This window comes from Hypanus sabinus, chromosome 6 (assembly GCF_030144855.1).
Source record: "Hypanus sabinus isolate sHypSab1 chromosome 6, sHypSab1.hap1, whole genome shotgun sequence".
Classification (NCBI taxonomy): domain Eukaryota; kingdom Metazoa; phylum Chordata; class Chondrichthyes; order Myliobatiformes; family Dasyatidae; genus Hypanus; species Hypanus sabinus.
The window spans coordinates 179,833,534-179,849,448 of record NC_082711.1 but is presented as its reverse complement, the minus strand read 5'-3'; the positions used below and the strand labels follow the sequence as shown (position 1 = coordinate 179,849,448).

Here is a 15,915-nt window from a genome sequence, read left to right as displayed (position 1 = left end):
GGCGCAGCAGAGAACAGGCACAAAGAGAAGATGAGACCGCGGTATCGGGCCGCCTTCAGAAAGTAGTGCAGCTTTCGGCGGCGTGTGGGAGCCGGGATCGTGGTGAGTGCACTGAGGGAGCGCCGCGCTCTGCTGTGTGGGGGAGGTGGCACTGAGGGAGAGCCGCACCGGGCAGCGGCGCGGTGCTGAGGGAGCGTCCCACTGTGTTGAACCGCGTTGAGGGAGCGACGCGCTACGTTACATGTGGGAGTATTGAGGGAGCATCACGTTGTATGTCTGAGCATCCCGCTGTGTGGGACGGTGCTGAGGGAGCGTCGCGCTACGTTACGTGTGGGGTATTGAGGGAGCGTCGCGTTGTATGTAGAGGCATCCCGCTGTGTGGGGCGGTGTTGAGGGAGCGTCGCGCTACGTTACGTGTGGATATTGAGGGAGCGTCGCGTTGTATGTAGGGGCATCCCGCTGTGTGGGGCGGTGCTGAGGGAGCGTCGCGCTACGTTACATGTGGGAGTATTGAGGGAGCGTCGCGTTGTATGTAGGGGCATCCCGCTGTGTGGGACGGTGCTGAGGGAGCGTCGCGCTACGTGTGGGTATTGAGGGCGTTATGTTGTATGTGGGACCATCCCGCTGTGGGGGACGGTGCTGAGGGAGCGTCACTGTGTATGTGGGGTTACTGAGGGAGCGTTGCGTTATGTTACGTGTGGGGTGTGCTGAGGGAGCGTCACTATGTATGTGGGAGTACTGAGGGAGCATCGTTCTACGTGTGGGAGTACTGAGGGAGCATCGTGCTACGTGTGGGGTACTGAGGGAGCGACGCATTGTATATGGGAGCATCCCGCTGTGTGGGACGGTGCTGAGGGAGCGTCGTGCTGTGAGGGTACTGAGGGAGCGTCGTATTATATGTGAAAGTACTGAGGGAGCGTCGTGCTATATGGGGTACTGAGGGAGCGTCATCTTGTATGTGGGGTTACTGATGGAGCGTTGCGCTACGTTACGTGTGGATTGCTGAGGGAGCGTCACGTTGTATGTGGGGGTACTGAGGGAGCATCGCGTTACATGTGGTGGTACTGAGGGAGCGTCACATTGTATATGAGAGCATCCCGCTGTGTGGGACGGTGTTGAGGGAGCGTCGTGCTACGTGTGGGAGTACTGAGGGAGCGTAGCGCTACGTGTGGAGGGGGGTGACTGAGGGAGTATCGCACAGTCATTAAGCCTTAGCCTGGTCCGGTCCTTAAGTTGAATGATAACACTCCTGCAAGTGTCTTTGACAATAATTATTTATTATGAAAATTGAATATCTGGTACTGCGTTGTTTGTGGGATCTGCATTGCCATTACACTGCCCCAGGGAAAGCAGAATCCCTGAAACACCAAGCTTCAATTGGGAGGGGTCCCACAACATTCTCCTCAGAGATTCTGCAGATGCAGGAAATCCAGAGCAACACACACAAAATGTTGGAGAAACTCAGCAGGTCAGGCAGCATCTATGGAGGAATAAAGAGTTGACATTTCAGGCTGAGACCCTTTAAGAAGTCATGCTCCCTTGACACTGCCCTCTCCCAGCGCAGAGCTCCCTCAGCGCCACTCTCCCAGCGCAGAGCTCCCTCAACACCACTCTCCCTGACTGCCCTCTCACGCTCCACATTGCACTGGTGGGAAGTCTTTGGCAGAGCTTGGGCTCTTTGCAGGTGTTCTTTGGACTACCTGGCCTGGGTAGAGGAAGATCATTCAGATTCAGGGTTACTAAACTGTGGGTATGCTATGTTGGTGTCAGAAGTGTGACAATACCTGGGGCTGCCCCCAGCACATCCTCTGACTGTGTTAGTCATTGACACAATCGACCCATCTCTCTGTATGTTTATCACGTGTACATCAAGACATGTGTCGTTTGTATTAACAACTGACCTAAGGATGTGCTGGGGGCAAGTGTCACCCGTCATTCTAACACCAAAGTAGCAGGCACACCGCGTGGCCAAGGACTGCATTCACGTTAGCAAGCACTTAAGATGAGAGGAGGTAGGTTCAAGGGAGATGAGTGGGGCGAGTACTGGACACGGTGGGTGCCTTGAATTCACTGCCAGGATGTGGGGAGATGTTGATATGATGGAGGCATTGAAGACTCTTACATAGGCATGTGAAAATGGAGGAATATGAAAGTTATGTAGGCAAGAGGAGTTGGTGTAGTGAAGTGTTCAGTTGCTATTTTAAATAGTTTATCACAGCTTCATGGGCTGAAGGGCCTCTTCTTATGCTGTCTGGTCTATGTTTTTCTCTGTCCTTGAACTTGGTTGCCTTTCTGTGTAACCCACAGTAAGTAGCATAAAACAGTTTGACACAGAAGCAGGCCATTTGACCCACAATGTTGTGCCAAAACAATTAAATTAGTAATCAAATGACTAAACTAATCCCTTCTGCATACACAATATCCATGTCCTTCCATTTTCCTCACAGTCATGTGCCAATCTAAACGTCTCCTAGAAGTCCCTAATGTGTCTGTCTACCACCATCCCAGGCACCTGCCACTCTGTTTTTAAAAAGAATCTTGCCCCTCACCTCTCCTTTGAAATGACCCCACCTCACCTTAAATGCATGTCCTCTGGTATTAGACATTTCAACTCATGGAACATACTAGTTTTTGTCTGTTCTATCTGTGCCTTTCATAATCTTATAAACCTCTATCAGCTCTCCCCTCAGCCTCCGTCACTCCAGAGCATGTGTACGCATATTAGATGTTGATGGAATCAAGCTTGGCTCTAATCACAGATCACTGCTGCCAGACTTGGATCATTGGATCATACAGTAAGATGCTGGTTTTGGTTGCAAAGCACCAACGTTAACCAGGAGTTACCACAGGGAAGAATTAGGCTATTTGGCCCATCACATCTGTTCCACCATTCTATCATGGCTGCTTTATTGATCCTCTCAATCCCATTCTCCCGCCTTCTCCCCATAACTTTGATGCCTTGACTGATCAAGAACTCTTGCTTTAAATACACCCAATGACGTGGCCTCCACAGCCATTTGTGACATTAAATTCCACAGATTCACTATCCTCTGGCTAAAGAAATTTCTCCTCTCTGTTCTAAAGGGATTGTCTTCTATTCTGAGGCTGTGCTGTCTGGTCCCAGGCTCCCCCACGACAAGGTGCAAGGAAAAATAGCATGAAGAGTCTGTATTATTACAAAATGAGCTGCACTTGGTCAGAGGCAGATGGCTGTTACGGCTAAGAATGTATATATCACCCCCAACATCTTCCCGCCACTTTAACAGTGATAAGAGTTCCTCTTCTCTTTTCCTACCACCCCATGAGCTTCTGTATCCAACACGTCATTTTCTACAACTACTGCCATTTCCAAAGGGATCCAACCACCAAACATATCTTTACCTCACCCTCTCTCTCTACTCTCTGCAGGGATAACTCCCTCTGTGACTCCCTTCTCCCTCCCAGTACTTATCCCTGCAAGCAGCCAAAGTGGTACACCTTGTATTCTTTCTGGGTAGTATCCAACCTGATGGCATGAATAACGATTTCTCATCTGGTTTTTAAAACAAATTCCCTCTACCTCCCCTCTTCTATTCCCCACTCTGGCCCTTTACCTCCTCTCACCTTTAACCATATCACCTTTCCTTTCTCCTATGATCCACTCTCCTCTCCTATCAGATTCCTTCCTCTTCACCCTTTTACCTTTCCCACCCACCTGGCTTCATCTATCACCTAGCTACCCTCCTTCCCTTCCCCCCACTTTTTTTATCTTCCCCCTTCCAGTCTTTCCAGTACAAAATATCGACTATTTATTCACTTCCATAGATGCTGCATGCTGAGTTCCTCCAGCATTTTATGTGTGTCACTTAAGATGTCCAGCACAGTTACAGGTCAGTTGGCCCATCTAGTCTATAGCCAGTGTCTATGCCCTATCACCTCATGGCATTTGACAGCCTGTGGACCCCAGAATTATCAAAGGTGAGGAGCACAGCAGGGAGGTTTCAGTCTGTCAACGGCTATTTCGATTAGTCACATCCGTGCATGGTTAACACAGTGCCAGTGACCTGGTACAGTATGGTACTCGTCGCTGTCTGTAAGGAGTTTGTACATTGTCTCTGTGATCATGTGGGTTTTCTCCCACAGTCAAAGATGTATTGGTTGTTAAGTTAATTTATCATTGTAAATTGTCACGTGATTAGGCTGGGGATAAATCGGTGGGTCATTGTAAATTGCCATGTGATTAGGCTGGGGATAAATCTGTGGGTCATTGTAAATTGTCACGTGATTAGGCTGGGGATAAATCGGTGGGTCATTGTAAATTGTCACGTGATTAGGCTGGGGATAAAGGGTCATTGTAAATTGCCACGTGATTAGGCTGGGGATAAATCGGTGGGTCATTGTAAATTGCCATGTGATTAGGCTGGGGATAAATCTGTGGGTCATTGTAAGTTGTCACGTGATTTAGGCTGGGGATAAATCGGGGGGTCATTGTAAATTGCCACGTGATTAGGCTGGGGATAAATTGGTGGGTCATTGTAAATTGCCGCGTGATTAGGCTGGGGATAAATCGGTGGGTCATTGTAAATTTTCACGTGATTAGGCTGGGGATAAAGGGTCATTGTAAATTGTCATGTGATTAGGCTGGGGATAAATCGGTGGGTCATTGTAAATTGCCACGTGATTAGGCTGGGGATAAATCGGTGGGTCATTGTAAATTGTCACGTGATTAGACTGGGGATAAATCGGTGGGTCATTGTAAATTGCCATGTGATTAGGCTGGGGATAAATCGGTGGGTCATTGTAAATTGCCACGTGATTAGGCTGGGGATAAATCGGTGGGTCATTGTAAATTGTCACGTGATTAGGCTGGGGATAAATCGGTGGGTCATTGTAAATTGCCACGTGATTAGGCTGGGGATAAATCGGTGGGTCATTGTAAATTGCCATGTGATTAGGCTGGGGATAAATCGGTGGGTCATTGTAAGTTGTCACGTGATTTAGGCTGGGGATAAATCGGGGGGTCATTGTAAATTGCCACGTGATTAGGCTGGGGATAAATCGGTGGGTCATTGTAAATTGCCGCGTGATTAGGCTGGGGATAAATCGGTGGGTCATTGTAAATTTTCACGTGATTAGGCTGGGGATAAAGGGTCATTGTAAATTGTCATGTGATTAGGCTGGGGATAAATCGGTGGGTCATTGTAAATTGCCACGTGATTAGGCTGGGGATAAATCGGTGGGTCATTGTAAATTGTCACGTGATTAGGCTGGGGATAAATCGGTGGGTCATTGTAAATTGCCATGTGATTAGGCTGGGGATAAATCGGTGGGTCATTGTAAATTGCCACGTGATTAGGCTGGGGATAAATCGGTGGGTCATTGTAAATTGTCACGTGATTAGGCTGGGGATAAATCGGTGGGTCATTGTAAATTGCCACGTGATTAGGCTGGGGATAAATCGGTGGGTCATTGTAAATTGTCATGTGATTAGGCTGGGGATAAATCGGTGGGTCATTGTAAATTGCCACGTGATTAGGCTGGGGATAAATCGGTGGGTCATTGTAAATTGTCACGTGATTAGGCTGGGGATAAATCGGTGGGTCATTGTAAATTGTCATGTGATTAGGCTGGGGATAAATCTGCTGGGCGATGCGGCTCATTGGGCTAGAAGAGCCTGTTCTGTGTTGTATCTAGATAGATAGATAGATAGATGGATGGATGTTCCTGTGAGGCAGAGCACAAACCCTGAGCTGCTATCTTAAATCTCTGACCATCGCCTGTGCTGTTACATCAAGGGCCAACATACAACTTAAGCTGAAGGAACAGCACCCAGCACCTCACCTTCCATCTGGGCAGGCTGCAGCTGTGGCAAGTTCTCCAATTTCAGATAACTTGCTAATTCTGACTGTTGTATCAAAATATCAAAGTACTTGTATATACTACCTTCGCAGTAAAACAGAGAAATACAATAGGATCAATGAAAAACTGCACAAAGACTGACAAGTATCCAATGTACAAAAAAAGACAAGCTGTGTAAATAAACATTAGCTACACGGATACCGAGAACATGAATTGTAGAGCCCTCGAAAATGAATCCATAGGTTGCGGAAACTGTTCAGAGTTGATCTAAATGAAGTTTTCCACACTGGTTCAGGAGTCTAATGGTTGAAAGGTGATAACTGTTCCTGAACCTGGCGTTGTGGGACCTGAGACCCCTATATCTCTTGCCCAACAGTAGTACCAAAACGAGAGCATGGCCTGGATGGTGAAGGTCGTTGGTGATGGATGCTACTTTCTTGTAGCTCCTTGTGAGTGTGCTCAAAGATGGGGAGGGCTTTGCCTCTGCTGAACTGGGCTGTATCCACTATTTTTTGTAGTCTTTTCTGTTCTTGGGCACTGGTGTTTCCATACCAGGCTGTGATGCAGCCAGTCAATATACTCTCCAGCACACATCTTCAGAATTCTGTCAAAGTTTTAGATGTCATGTGGAATCTTTGCAAACTTTCTAAGGAAGTAGAGGCACTGCTGTACTTTGTTCATAATTGCACCTACATGCTGGACCCAGGTCAGCCCCTCTGAAATGATAACACTAAGGAACTTAAAGGTGCTGACCCTTTCCCCCTCTGATCCCCCAATGAGGACTGGCTCATGGATCTCTGCTTTCCTCCTTCTGAAATCAATAATCATCTCCTTGGTCTTGCTGACTTTGTTGTTGTTCTGGCAGCACTCAGCTAGATTTTCAATCTCCCTCCTATATGCCACCTTTGATTTGACCTATGGCAGTGGTATCATGAAATATAGTATTGAAGCTGTGCTTAGCCACACAGTCATAAGTGAGTAGAGCAGGGGGCTCAGCACACAGCCTTGTGGTGCACCTGTGTTAATGGAGATCATGGAGGAGATGTTGTCGCCATTCTTAACTGATTGGGGTTTGCAAGTGAGGAAATCAAGGATCCAATTGCACAACGGAATATTGAGGCCCAGGTATTGAAGCTTATTGATTAGTTTTGAGCTGGTGAACGTTTGGAATTCCTTCCCGTGAGAGCTGTGTAAATGGTGCCACTGAACATATTGAGGTCTGGAACGAGGATGGTTAAGGATCAAAGGGGACAGACAGGGAAATTAAGCTAAGGCCAAAATCACATTAGTTGTGACTTTCTGGGTGGCAATCCCAGTTTGGCAGTTTCTCCATGTGAGGTAATCTTTATATATTAAAAAGTTTTTTTCTTTTTTCCATGGAAGCACCAGGAGATTTTCTTTCAGCCACCCCTTGTAGAAGGGAGTTACCCATTTCTACCCTTTGGGAGGTTTACAGGAACAATAATGGAAGAAATACATTAAGATCTGTTTGGAACAGCCAGTCTCTTCTGGGATGCACTCAGGAAGTTAAAGAAAGGCACTTGGGGGGGGGGGGGGGAGCGGTGTTAGAGAAGGGGATGTTCTCCGTCTGAGACAGCGCACACAGACCCTGAGGTGGCACACTTGGATGTTAAGCAGATGTGCTTGGGGGTTGTGAGGGGTTGGGGTTAAGAGGATATGATTAGGGTTAGGTTTAGGATTAAGTTAATCCTAACCCACTTGGATTTATGTGTAATATTAGTCCCAAATTGAAGTGCTTGATTCTTGACTGTTGTAGCAAAGTTACAATCAGCAATGCAAGAAGGCAACACATGACCTCCAGTCTTCTATCATTTCACATTTCCCCTCCCCCCACTACTTTCAAATCTCTTAGTATCTCTCTTTTCAGTTAGTCCTGACTAAGGGTCTCGGCCCGAGACGTCGACAGTGCTTCTCCCTATAGATGCTGCCTGGCCTGCTGTGTTCCACCAGCACTTTGTGTGTGTTGTTTGAATTTCCAGCATCTGCAGATTTCCTCGTGTATGACCATGTCATCAAGGTTAGCACAGAATGAACAATAAATAGTTCCAACACACAACAAAGAGTTCAGCAATAGTGCGCATGGATCCCCACTGGAGGAAACCAGTGTGGGTTACCTAACTGGGATCAGGAGAGCAGCTTCTGAAATCTTGGCCGATTGTGGTGTTTGGTTGAGGTCCTCTTTTATTTCTGGTAGTTCCATCCACTGTTGGTTTTAGACAACCAGACACATGGCTGTGTTTTGGTTGTAGTTGTTAAACACTGTCCTCTTCACACCTGACAATCAATTGTCACTGAATAAGTGCTGGTTCTGAATTTGTTGTTGGACTCACCTCCGAGGCTGGGGTGGACTTCCACCAACCTGTGCATAAACCAGGCGTTTATCTTGTTTATTCTTTTATTTGCATGTTTTGGGGTCAGTCCAGAGGCCAGCATTTATAGCCTGTCCTTGCTCGCCTTCGAGAAAGGAGATGGATTCCCTCCCCCTAAAAAAAACAATAAAAATCCTACAGGAATTGTGACCCGGGGAGAAGTTTCTGATGTTATTAAGTTAAAGGAGGTTTTCAATGTTGCTAAAACCATTGGTATTGGGATGGGGAGTGTTTGGCAGTTCAGCCCGAAGGTTGATGAAGAAATCTCTAAAGAAGGAACAGTGTGACAGTAAACGATTAGACTAAAAACTCAAGCAGGAATCTACATAGAAAGCAGAAGGAAATGCTTGTCTTTTAATGCTGGCCACATAGCCTGCTTAGGGAGTATGCTGTTGTGTTCATCACTGATCTCTACATTCCCCCCCCCCCATGCACTAACAACAAGAACGCACTGGCAGAGCTTTACACCATCATCAGCTCTCTACAAAACAAGCATCCGGACGGCCTCTTCATAATTGCAGGAGACTTCAATCATGTTATTTATTGTGTTCTTTATGCTGAATCGAATCCTGAGTAAGATCAGTTTGTTCTCCTTTACACTTGTGTACAGAAGAATGACAATAAACAATCTTGAATCTTAAAGGGAGAGGAATTATAATAGGGTAATTTAAAATAAATACTTCTGTCTTCAGAATGGAAAACAATAAGGTGTGAGTGGAGGACCAAGGATGTAGAGTGAATGTCTTCAAGGTGACAGAGACAGGCATTAAGTGCTGGCAGCCATATTTTGTGAAATAATTAATTTTATAAAGTACTGTGAGTAAAAGAAGCAATACTGGAGAATTTAATATCCAGCAATGCTCCGGACCAGATGACCGACATCCTTGAGTTTTAACGTGATGGCTTCCATTTAATATCAGAGAATGTTTACAATATATAACCTGAAATTCTTACTCTTCCACAAAAACACGAGAGAAACCCCACAGAATGAATGACGATAAAATGTTAGAACCCCAAAGCCCTCTTCTCCCCCCTCCCACGTACAAGCAACAGCAAAGCATCAACCCTCCCCTCCCCCACATTTCAGCAAAAAGCATCAGCACCCACCACCCACCAGGCAATCAATAGCAAAGCCCCCAAGGGAGACCATGATCTGCAGCACTGAAAAACTAATTGTTTACCCGTCATTTTGACATTCCACAGGCTTCATCTCTTCCTAATAAAAGGGTAGAGAGGTGTCACACAAGAGAACAACTCACTGATTACTTACAGTGCTAAAGTCTGCTCTGTTGCACATTTTCTGAGTTCTCTGACTCAAGAATCGACAGCAAACTCTCAGCCCACCACCGAGAGAAAGAGAGTGTGCACAGTTCATCGAGTACAGGGACCACCAACTGCTGTCCCCGATATTCCGTTTCCTGCTGCAACGCTTCATTCGGTGGCACTGGCATGGAATCAGGTTGTCCACAGGGCCACAAAGCCTCAGAACCCTGAAGGTGCGCGTTTGTCTTCTAGGCCACACCCTTGGGGTGTCAAAAAGAGGCCAATTGGTGAGCCCTGGAACCATCGTCATAAAGAACCACTGTTCGAGTGCAGCTGCAGGTCAAGGGCACTGACAGAACCCACCCACCATGAAAGGGGAAAAAAAAGAGACCTTAAAGTTAGAAATTAAGCTGTTTCTGCAGATGAACTGAAAGGAGCTGTTCTCTAGAGCCATTGTAGCTCCGCCAAAGACACTGGATTCAAAATTGTCACGTTGTAGAGTAATCCCTGTGGATCAGCAGGTGGGAAGATAATAGCCATTTCTGAAAGGAGCAGTCTTTCCAGGTGAGACAATATTTACCCTGTGAAGATGTTGAGATCATCTATTGTGTCCGGTACTCCTAATGCAACCTCCTCTATGTTGGTGAGACCATAATAAATTGGGGGACCTCTTCGTCAAGCATCTCTGCTGCAGCCACTAAAAGTGGAACTTCCTAATGACCAAACATTTTAATTCTGATACCCATTCCCATTGCAATGTCAATCTATTACCTCCTCTTGTGCCACGATGAGGCCACCCTGAGGGTGGAGGAGCAACACCTTGTATTCTGCATCACCATTCCTAGACCAAAGGTTTTAGCAACCTTGAAAACATTCTTTAATCTAAAGGAAGTCCCGAAGAAGGGTCTAGGCTTGAAACATCAACTATTTATTCATCTCCATAGACCTACTGTGTTCCTCCAAGATTTTGTGCATGGCTCTGGATTTCCAGCATCTTCAAAATCTCATGTTTGTTATTTATTTCTTTGCTTTATTTAAAGATACAGCACAGAAACAGGCCCTACTGACCCATCAAGTCCGCACCACTCTTTCCTCCAGTTTCCTCCCACATTCCAAAGACATTTGTGGCTTAATTAGTCATTGTAAATTGTCCTGTGAATAAACTATGGTTAATTAGGTGGGTTGCTGGGAAGTGTGGTGGGTTGGGCCTGAAAGGCTTGTCCAAGTTAATTAATTGTGCACATGTGACCAATTAATCTACCAACCAGTATGTCTTTGGAATGTGGGAGGAAACCAGAGGACCCAGAGGAAACCCATGCAGCCACAGGAAAAAAACTGGCTGTCAGTTTGTCGAAGAATTATGTGAACTTGTCATGAAAGAGACGGGTGAAAATCATATGTCAACAGCTGCTGGAAATGGAGTCAAGCAGCATAAAGAGACTCTTTGACCCATCATGTCCTTGCCAGCCATCAAGTACCCATCATTGCTAATTCCATTTAAAACAGAACAGTACAACACAGTACATGCCCTTCGGCACACAATGTTGTGCCAACCTTTTAATCTACTCTAATCTAACCCTTCCCGCCTATATAGCCCTTCATTTTTCTATCATCCACATGCCTGTCTAAGAATGTCCTAAATGTCCCTAATGTATCTGCTTCTACCACCACCCCTGACAGCATGTTTCATGCACCCACTATTCTCTATGTTTTTAAAAAAAATTATCTTTCACACCTTCCTCTATTTTCCTCCAATTACCTTAAAGTTCTACCCCCTTGTGTTAGCCATTTACTGGCACCTGGTCGACTGCTTCCATACCTTTGGTGATCCAGGGCTCGCCCAGGTGCTGCTGCATTGTTGCAAAAGCGCTTGACTGCAGCATCCCTTGGGTAGTGCATTCCAGATCCCACTGTGTAAGAGCTTCAGCTATTACCATCTCTGACCAGTGGACTTGCCAGGTACAAAGAGATCACAGAAGCACGCAGACTGGTCAAGTGAGTTGGCAGCAATAAGGCAAGATGGGCCTTGAATTATTTTGATTTTTAATGTTTGTAAAAAAAATAATGAAAACAAAATAGTAAAAATAGGTGAATCTTGGACATAAGACGTTCAGTGAAGGCCACCTGAGTCTGTCTTTAGCTTATTATAAGTGCAACTAAATCAAAATAACAATATAGCAAAATCTTGTTGTAGAGTTGGTGTGGGTTTTGGGCTTCTCTCTACAAACACCTCACATAAAGCTCTGCATAGTGTGTGCTGGCATTCAGAATACTTTATCACTCACCTTTTCCTTTAGTTCCAGTTCCTGTTAGTGACTTCTGTCCAGCTCCCGATATTGGCTCTGTGTGTGCTCTGAAATCTGCTTTGATCAGCTCTCTGAGAAAAAGCTTCATTTTGTGAGATGGTGCACCTTTTGCCTTCTATTCCCCACCCCCCCCACGAAGGTTCCTGTCTGTCAGGCCATTGACCAGCAATCCCACAAGCTGTTCCATAGTCTAGGAGTGGGTTCAATAGACCACAGGCAGCAAGAACAGTTACCATTCAGTACCAGGATCAAGTGAGCACACTGCCTTTTTCCAGGCTTGAGGAACTGAAAACTAGAGAGCACAAGTTCAAGGTAAAAGGGGAGAGATTTAATGGGATCTTGAGGAAAAGCTTTTATTTTACACAGATGGGTGGTGTTTATGTGGAATGAGCTTGATGCAGGTTCAGACAATACTTGTCTGAAATGTCAAAATCCCAAAAGGTCTGATATTCAAATTTTTTGAGTGCTGACATGACATGACAAATGGAAAATCCCACCAGGCGCTGAGAAGGTTCACAGGTGATGCACAGATCTCCACGCAGCCCTGACCATCTTGAGAAGTGACCTCGCATACCTGATGAACAGAAGTTAATGAAAAATTTAAAATACAGCTTAAAGCAAAGTGAAGATCTCGATTGTGTATTGAAAGAGTGGATTTGTCAGTGTCAGAAGGAAACATAGATGCTTAACAGTTTGCTGATCATGAAACAAACAAAAATCTATCATGGCGAATTGAAAATTGAAGGGTATTATAAATAATCAGCAGGCTGGTTGCATAAATTTAAGAAAAGACACAGCTTTGATCTTTTTTAAAGATTTGCGGTGATGAAGCGTCTGCTGGTGACAAAGCAGCAGAAAAATTCATTGCGAAGTTTGCCAAGATCGTCACTGATGAAAATCTAACACACTACATCAGTACATATGTGTGATGAACAATTGTAAGAAAAAGACTGCTTGCTGGCAGCACATAAATTCTGAGCCAGGAATGATGGTGAATCCGAGATATATGATATATTCTGAAATCTGAAACACTTCAACAAAACAGCATTCTACTGGGGCCAAGGTGCAAAACACAGCCACACACAGCATATATAGTTACAATAGCACATGCAGTCACAGAAAATAATGTTAGCGCTACTCCCTCAGTGGCATGACCTGTAGATTGATGGTGCGTGGGTTGTTGTTCTGGAGCCACACTTCTATAAGAACAAGCACACAGCAATTCCTCATCCCATGAGAGTGCAGCTGGAGACGGAGGCAATCAGCTTGTCTTCCAGGGAGCAAACACTGCAGAGCAGCATCAACAGGAGGCGCAAAGTCCCCAACTCGGCACGTTTGCTGCACATGTTCTGTCCCATACCGCCTCCATTGCCTCCTCCCCTGAAAGGTTGTAATAGGCATGAGGGCCTTGTCTCTGCATCAGCTGAGGCCATGCATCTCCCTCACCATTGAAGTTTGGAAGTGTTAGAAGGTGAGTAGAACTAGCTTGGATGGGCATCTTAGTCAGCATGGACCAGTTGGGCCAAAAGGCCTGTTTCTGTGCTATATAACTGACTGTCAGTGAAGGCAAGCTGGCTTTTTGAATGTCTTACTATAGTTTTATAATTTAAAACCAAAGATTCAAGTGCTGGGTTTATGTAAAATGGAAAAGTGGACTTTTCTTTGAAAAGTAAAGAATGGGAAATGTTGGTATTTAGAGAGATTTGATCCTTGTATATCACCCCAGCAAATTAACAAGCAAGAATAAGAAAGTATTACAGTGAACAAAAGATGTGTCATTGTTTTGCAAGAAGAAAATGGAATCCAAGAGTTAAAAAGTTTTTCTGCAATTATCTTGGGGTCTATGTGCAGTTTTGGTATCGTAGACATCACTGTGACAGGCCCTTCAGCAGACCGCCGTACCTCTCGGTGGTCATCCTATTTGTCCAGGTCATACCTCAAGCTCTCTACGCTTTTCCTGCCAAATTCCATCTAAACATTGTTATTGTATCTACCCCACCACCTCCTCAGGCAGCTCATTCCAGATATTCACCACCAACTGTTTGGAAAGACTTACTCCTCAGATCACCTTTAAAATTCTCCCCTCTCACTTTCAACATGTGCCGTCCTGGGGAAAAAGACCCAATCTGTTGCATAGCAGTTATCACAGCGCCTGCATCCCAGGCTGACTGTAAGGGATTTGTATGTTCTCCCTGTGACTACGTAGCTTTCCTCCAGTTGCTCTGGTTTCATCCCACATTCTAGGCGTACTGGTCAGTAGGTTAACTGGTCAGCGTGGGCTCATTGGTTCTTAAGGGCCTGTTACTGTGCTGTATTTCTAAATAAAAAAAATTTAAAATGTAGCATTTTATGAAAAGCCATTAATAAATAAAGACTGACAAACGATCAATGTGCAAAAGAAGACAAACTGCAAATAAAAATAATACTAAGAACATGAGTTGTAAAGGGTCTTTGGAAGTGAATCTATAGCTTGTAGAATCCATTCAGAGTAAAGGTGAGTGAAGATATGTACAGTGTTGGTTGAAGGATAATAACAGTTCCTGAAAATGGTGGTGTGGGTTGTAAGGGTTCTGAACCTCCTGCCCAATGGTGATAGTAAAAAGAAGGGAAGGCCTGGATGGTGGAGGTCCTTGATGACCAATGTTGTTTTCTTGTGTTAGCACTTCTTGTAGATGAGCTCAATAGCAGGGAGGGCTTTTCCTGTGATGGACTGGGCTGTATCTACCACGTTCTGTAGTCTTTTCCATTCCTGGGCAGCAGTGTTTCCATAGCAGGTTGTGATGCACCCAATCAGGGAGCCTGTCCTTCTCACTAAAGAATGATTTATTGTTACATTATCCAACTAAGATCACCACCACACAGTTCTTAAATCCTCCGACTACTTCCATCTAACACCATTTACAATCATAAACGTAGGACGCTTTAATTCTGGTCAGGCAGCATCTATGGAGAGAAATAAACAGTTGACGTTTTGGGCCTGGACTCTTCACCAGGACTGGAAAGGCTTCTTTCTCTTTCCTTTCTAGTCCTGATGAAGGTCCTCGGCTCAAAATATCAACTGCTTGTTCCCTTCCGAGATGCTGCCTGGCCTACCATGTTTTACTTGTATTTTATTTAAAGGTGCAGCACAGCAACGAGCCTACACCATCCAAATACACCCCTGTGAGTAATTAACCCACTAACCTGTATGCCTTTGGAGTGTGGGAGGAAACACACGTGGTCACAAACTCCTTACAGACTGAACGCAGCTTGCTGGCACTGTAACAACGTAATGCTACCATGCCACCCCTGAGTTTCTCCAGTATTGAGTGTGTATGTTGCTATCACTTACAGACGGTTTAGCCAGAAATCTCAGTTCTAAGCTGAGGAGGAAGTTTTTCTTGCACGGGATTATAATTCATTGGAATTGTCTTCCCCCTTCAAAGAGCTCAGGGCTGATACTGATTAACAGTTGTACATTCAGGGAATGGACATGTGTGGGCAAAGACCAAGGTACAACTGAGACAGAAGTTGATCTTACTGATGTGACTGGAGGAGGCAATCTTCAAAACACACATATCAAGTCCTCAAAAATCATGTTCTCGTTCAGCAAGATTACTCCTTGTTCTCCCCAACTCCAAACGTATGAATGGGTAATTATCAAACTCATTGCTGTCTCTGCAGCTTGGAAGCAACAGCAATGCTTTGTGCCATCACTTTCAGGTTTGCTGAGACTTCTTTAGAGGAAGGATGCCAACACTTTGGAGACGGCGCAGAAGAGGTTCACCAGGATGCTGGCTGAATTAGAGGGCACGTGCTATAACGAGAGGTTGGACAAACTTGGGTTGTTTGCTCTGGGGTGATGGTGGCTGAGGAGAGATCTGATAGAGGTTTATAAGATTATAAGAAGCATAGATAAAGCAGAAAAGAACTAATATGTTCCATGGGTTGAAATGTTTAAACCAGAAGGCATGCATTTAAGGTGAGGGGGGTGAGATGTGAGGGGCAAGCTTTTTTTACGTAGAGAGTAATGGGTGCCTGGAGTGTGCTGCCTGGGGTGGTGGTCGAGGCAGAAGCATTTTAGAAACTTTTAAGAGATGTTTAGATAGGCACATGAATGGAAGGATATGGACATTGTG

The 15,915-nt window shown here is 45.2% G+C and overlaps 1 protein-coding gene across 3 annotated transcripts in view; it reads right to left on the bottom strand.

The window, feature by feature from the left end:
- Window positions 1-121: 121 nt before the first annotated feature.
- crk (v-crk avian sarcoma virus CT10 oncogene homolog) overlaps window positions 122-15,915 on the bottom strand; it is a 152,565-nt gene continuing 136,771 nt past the window's right edge. Inside the window, exons 2-3 of one of the 3 annotated variants that reach the window (XR_009512885.1) lie at window positions 9,499-12,371; window positions 122-1,480 (exon numbers count right to left, since the gene is read on the bottom strand). Coding sequence is in view for 1 of the 3 variants with exons in the window: in XM_059973727.1 (XP_059829710.1) it covers window positions 12,201-12,371 (171 nt within the window). In the remaining 2 variants the exon portion in view is untranslated. Of the gene's footprint in view, window positions 1,481-8,969; window positions 12,372-15,915 lie in introns of those variants that run through there. The other 2 variants (XR_009512886.1, XM_059973727.1) reach the window with 2 other exon arrangements.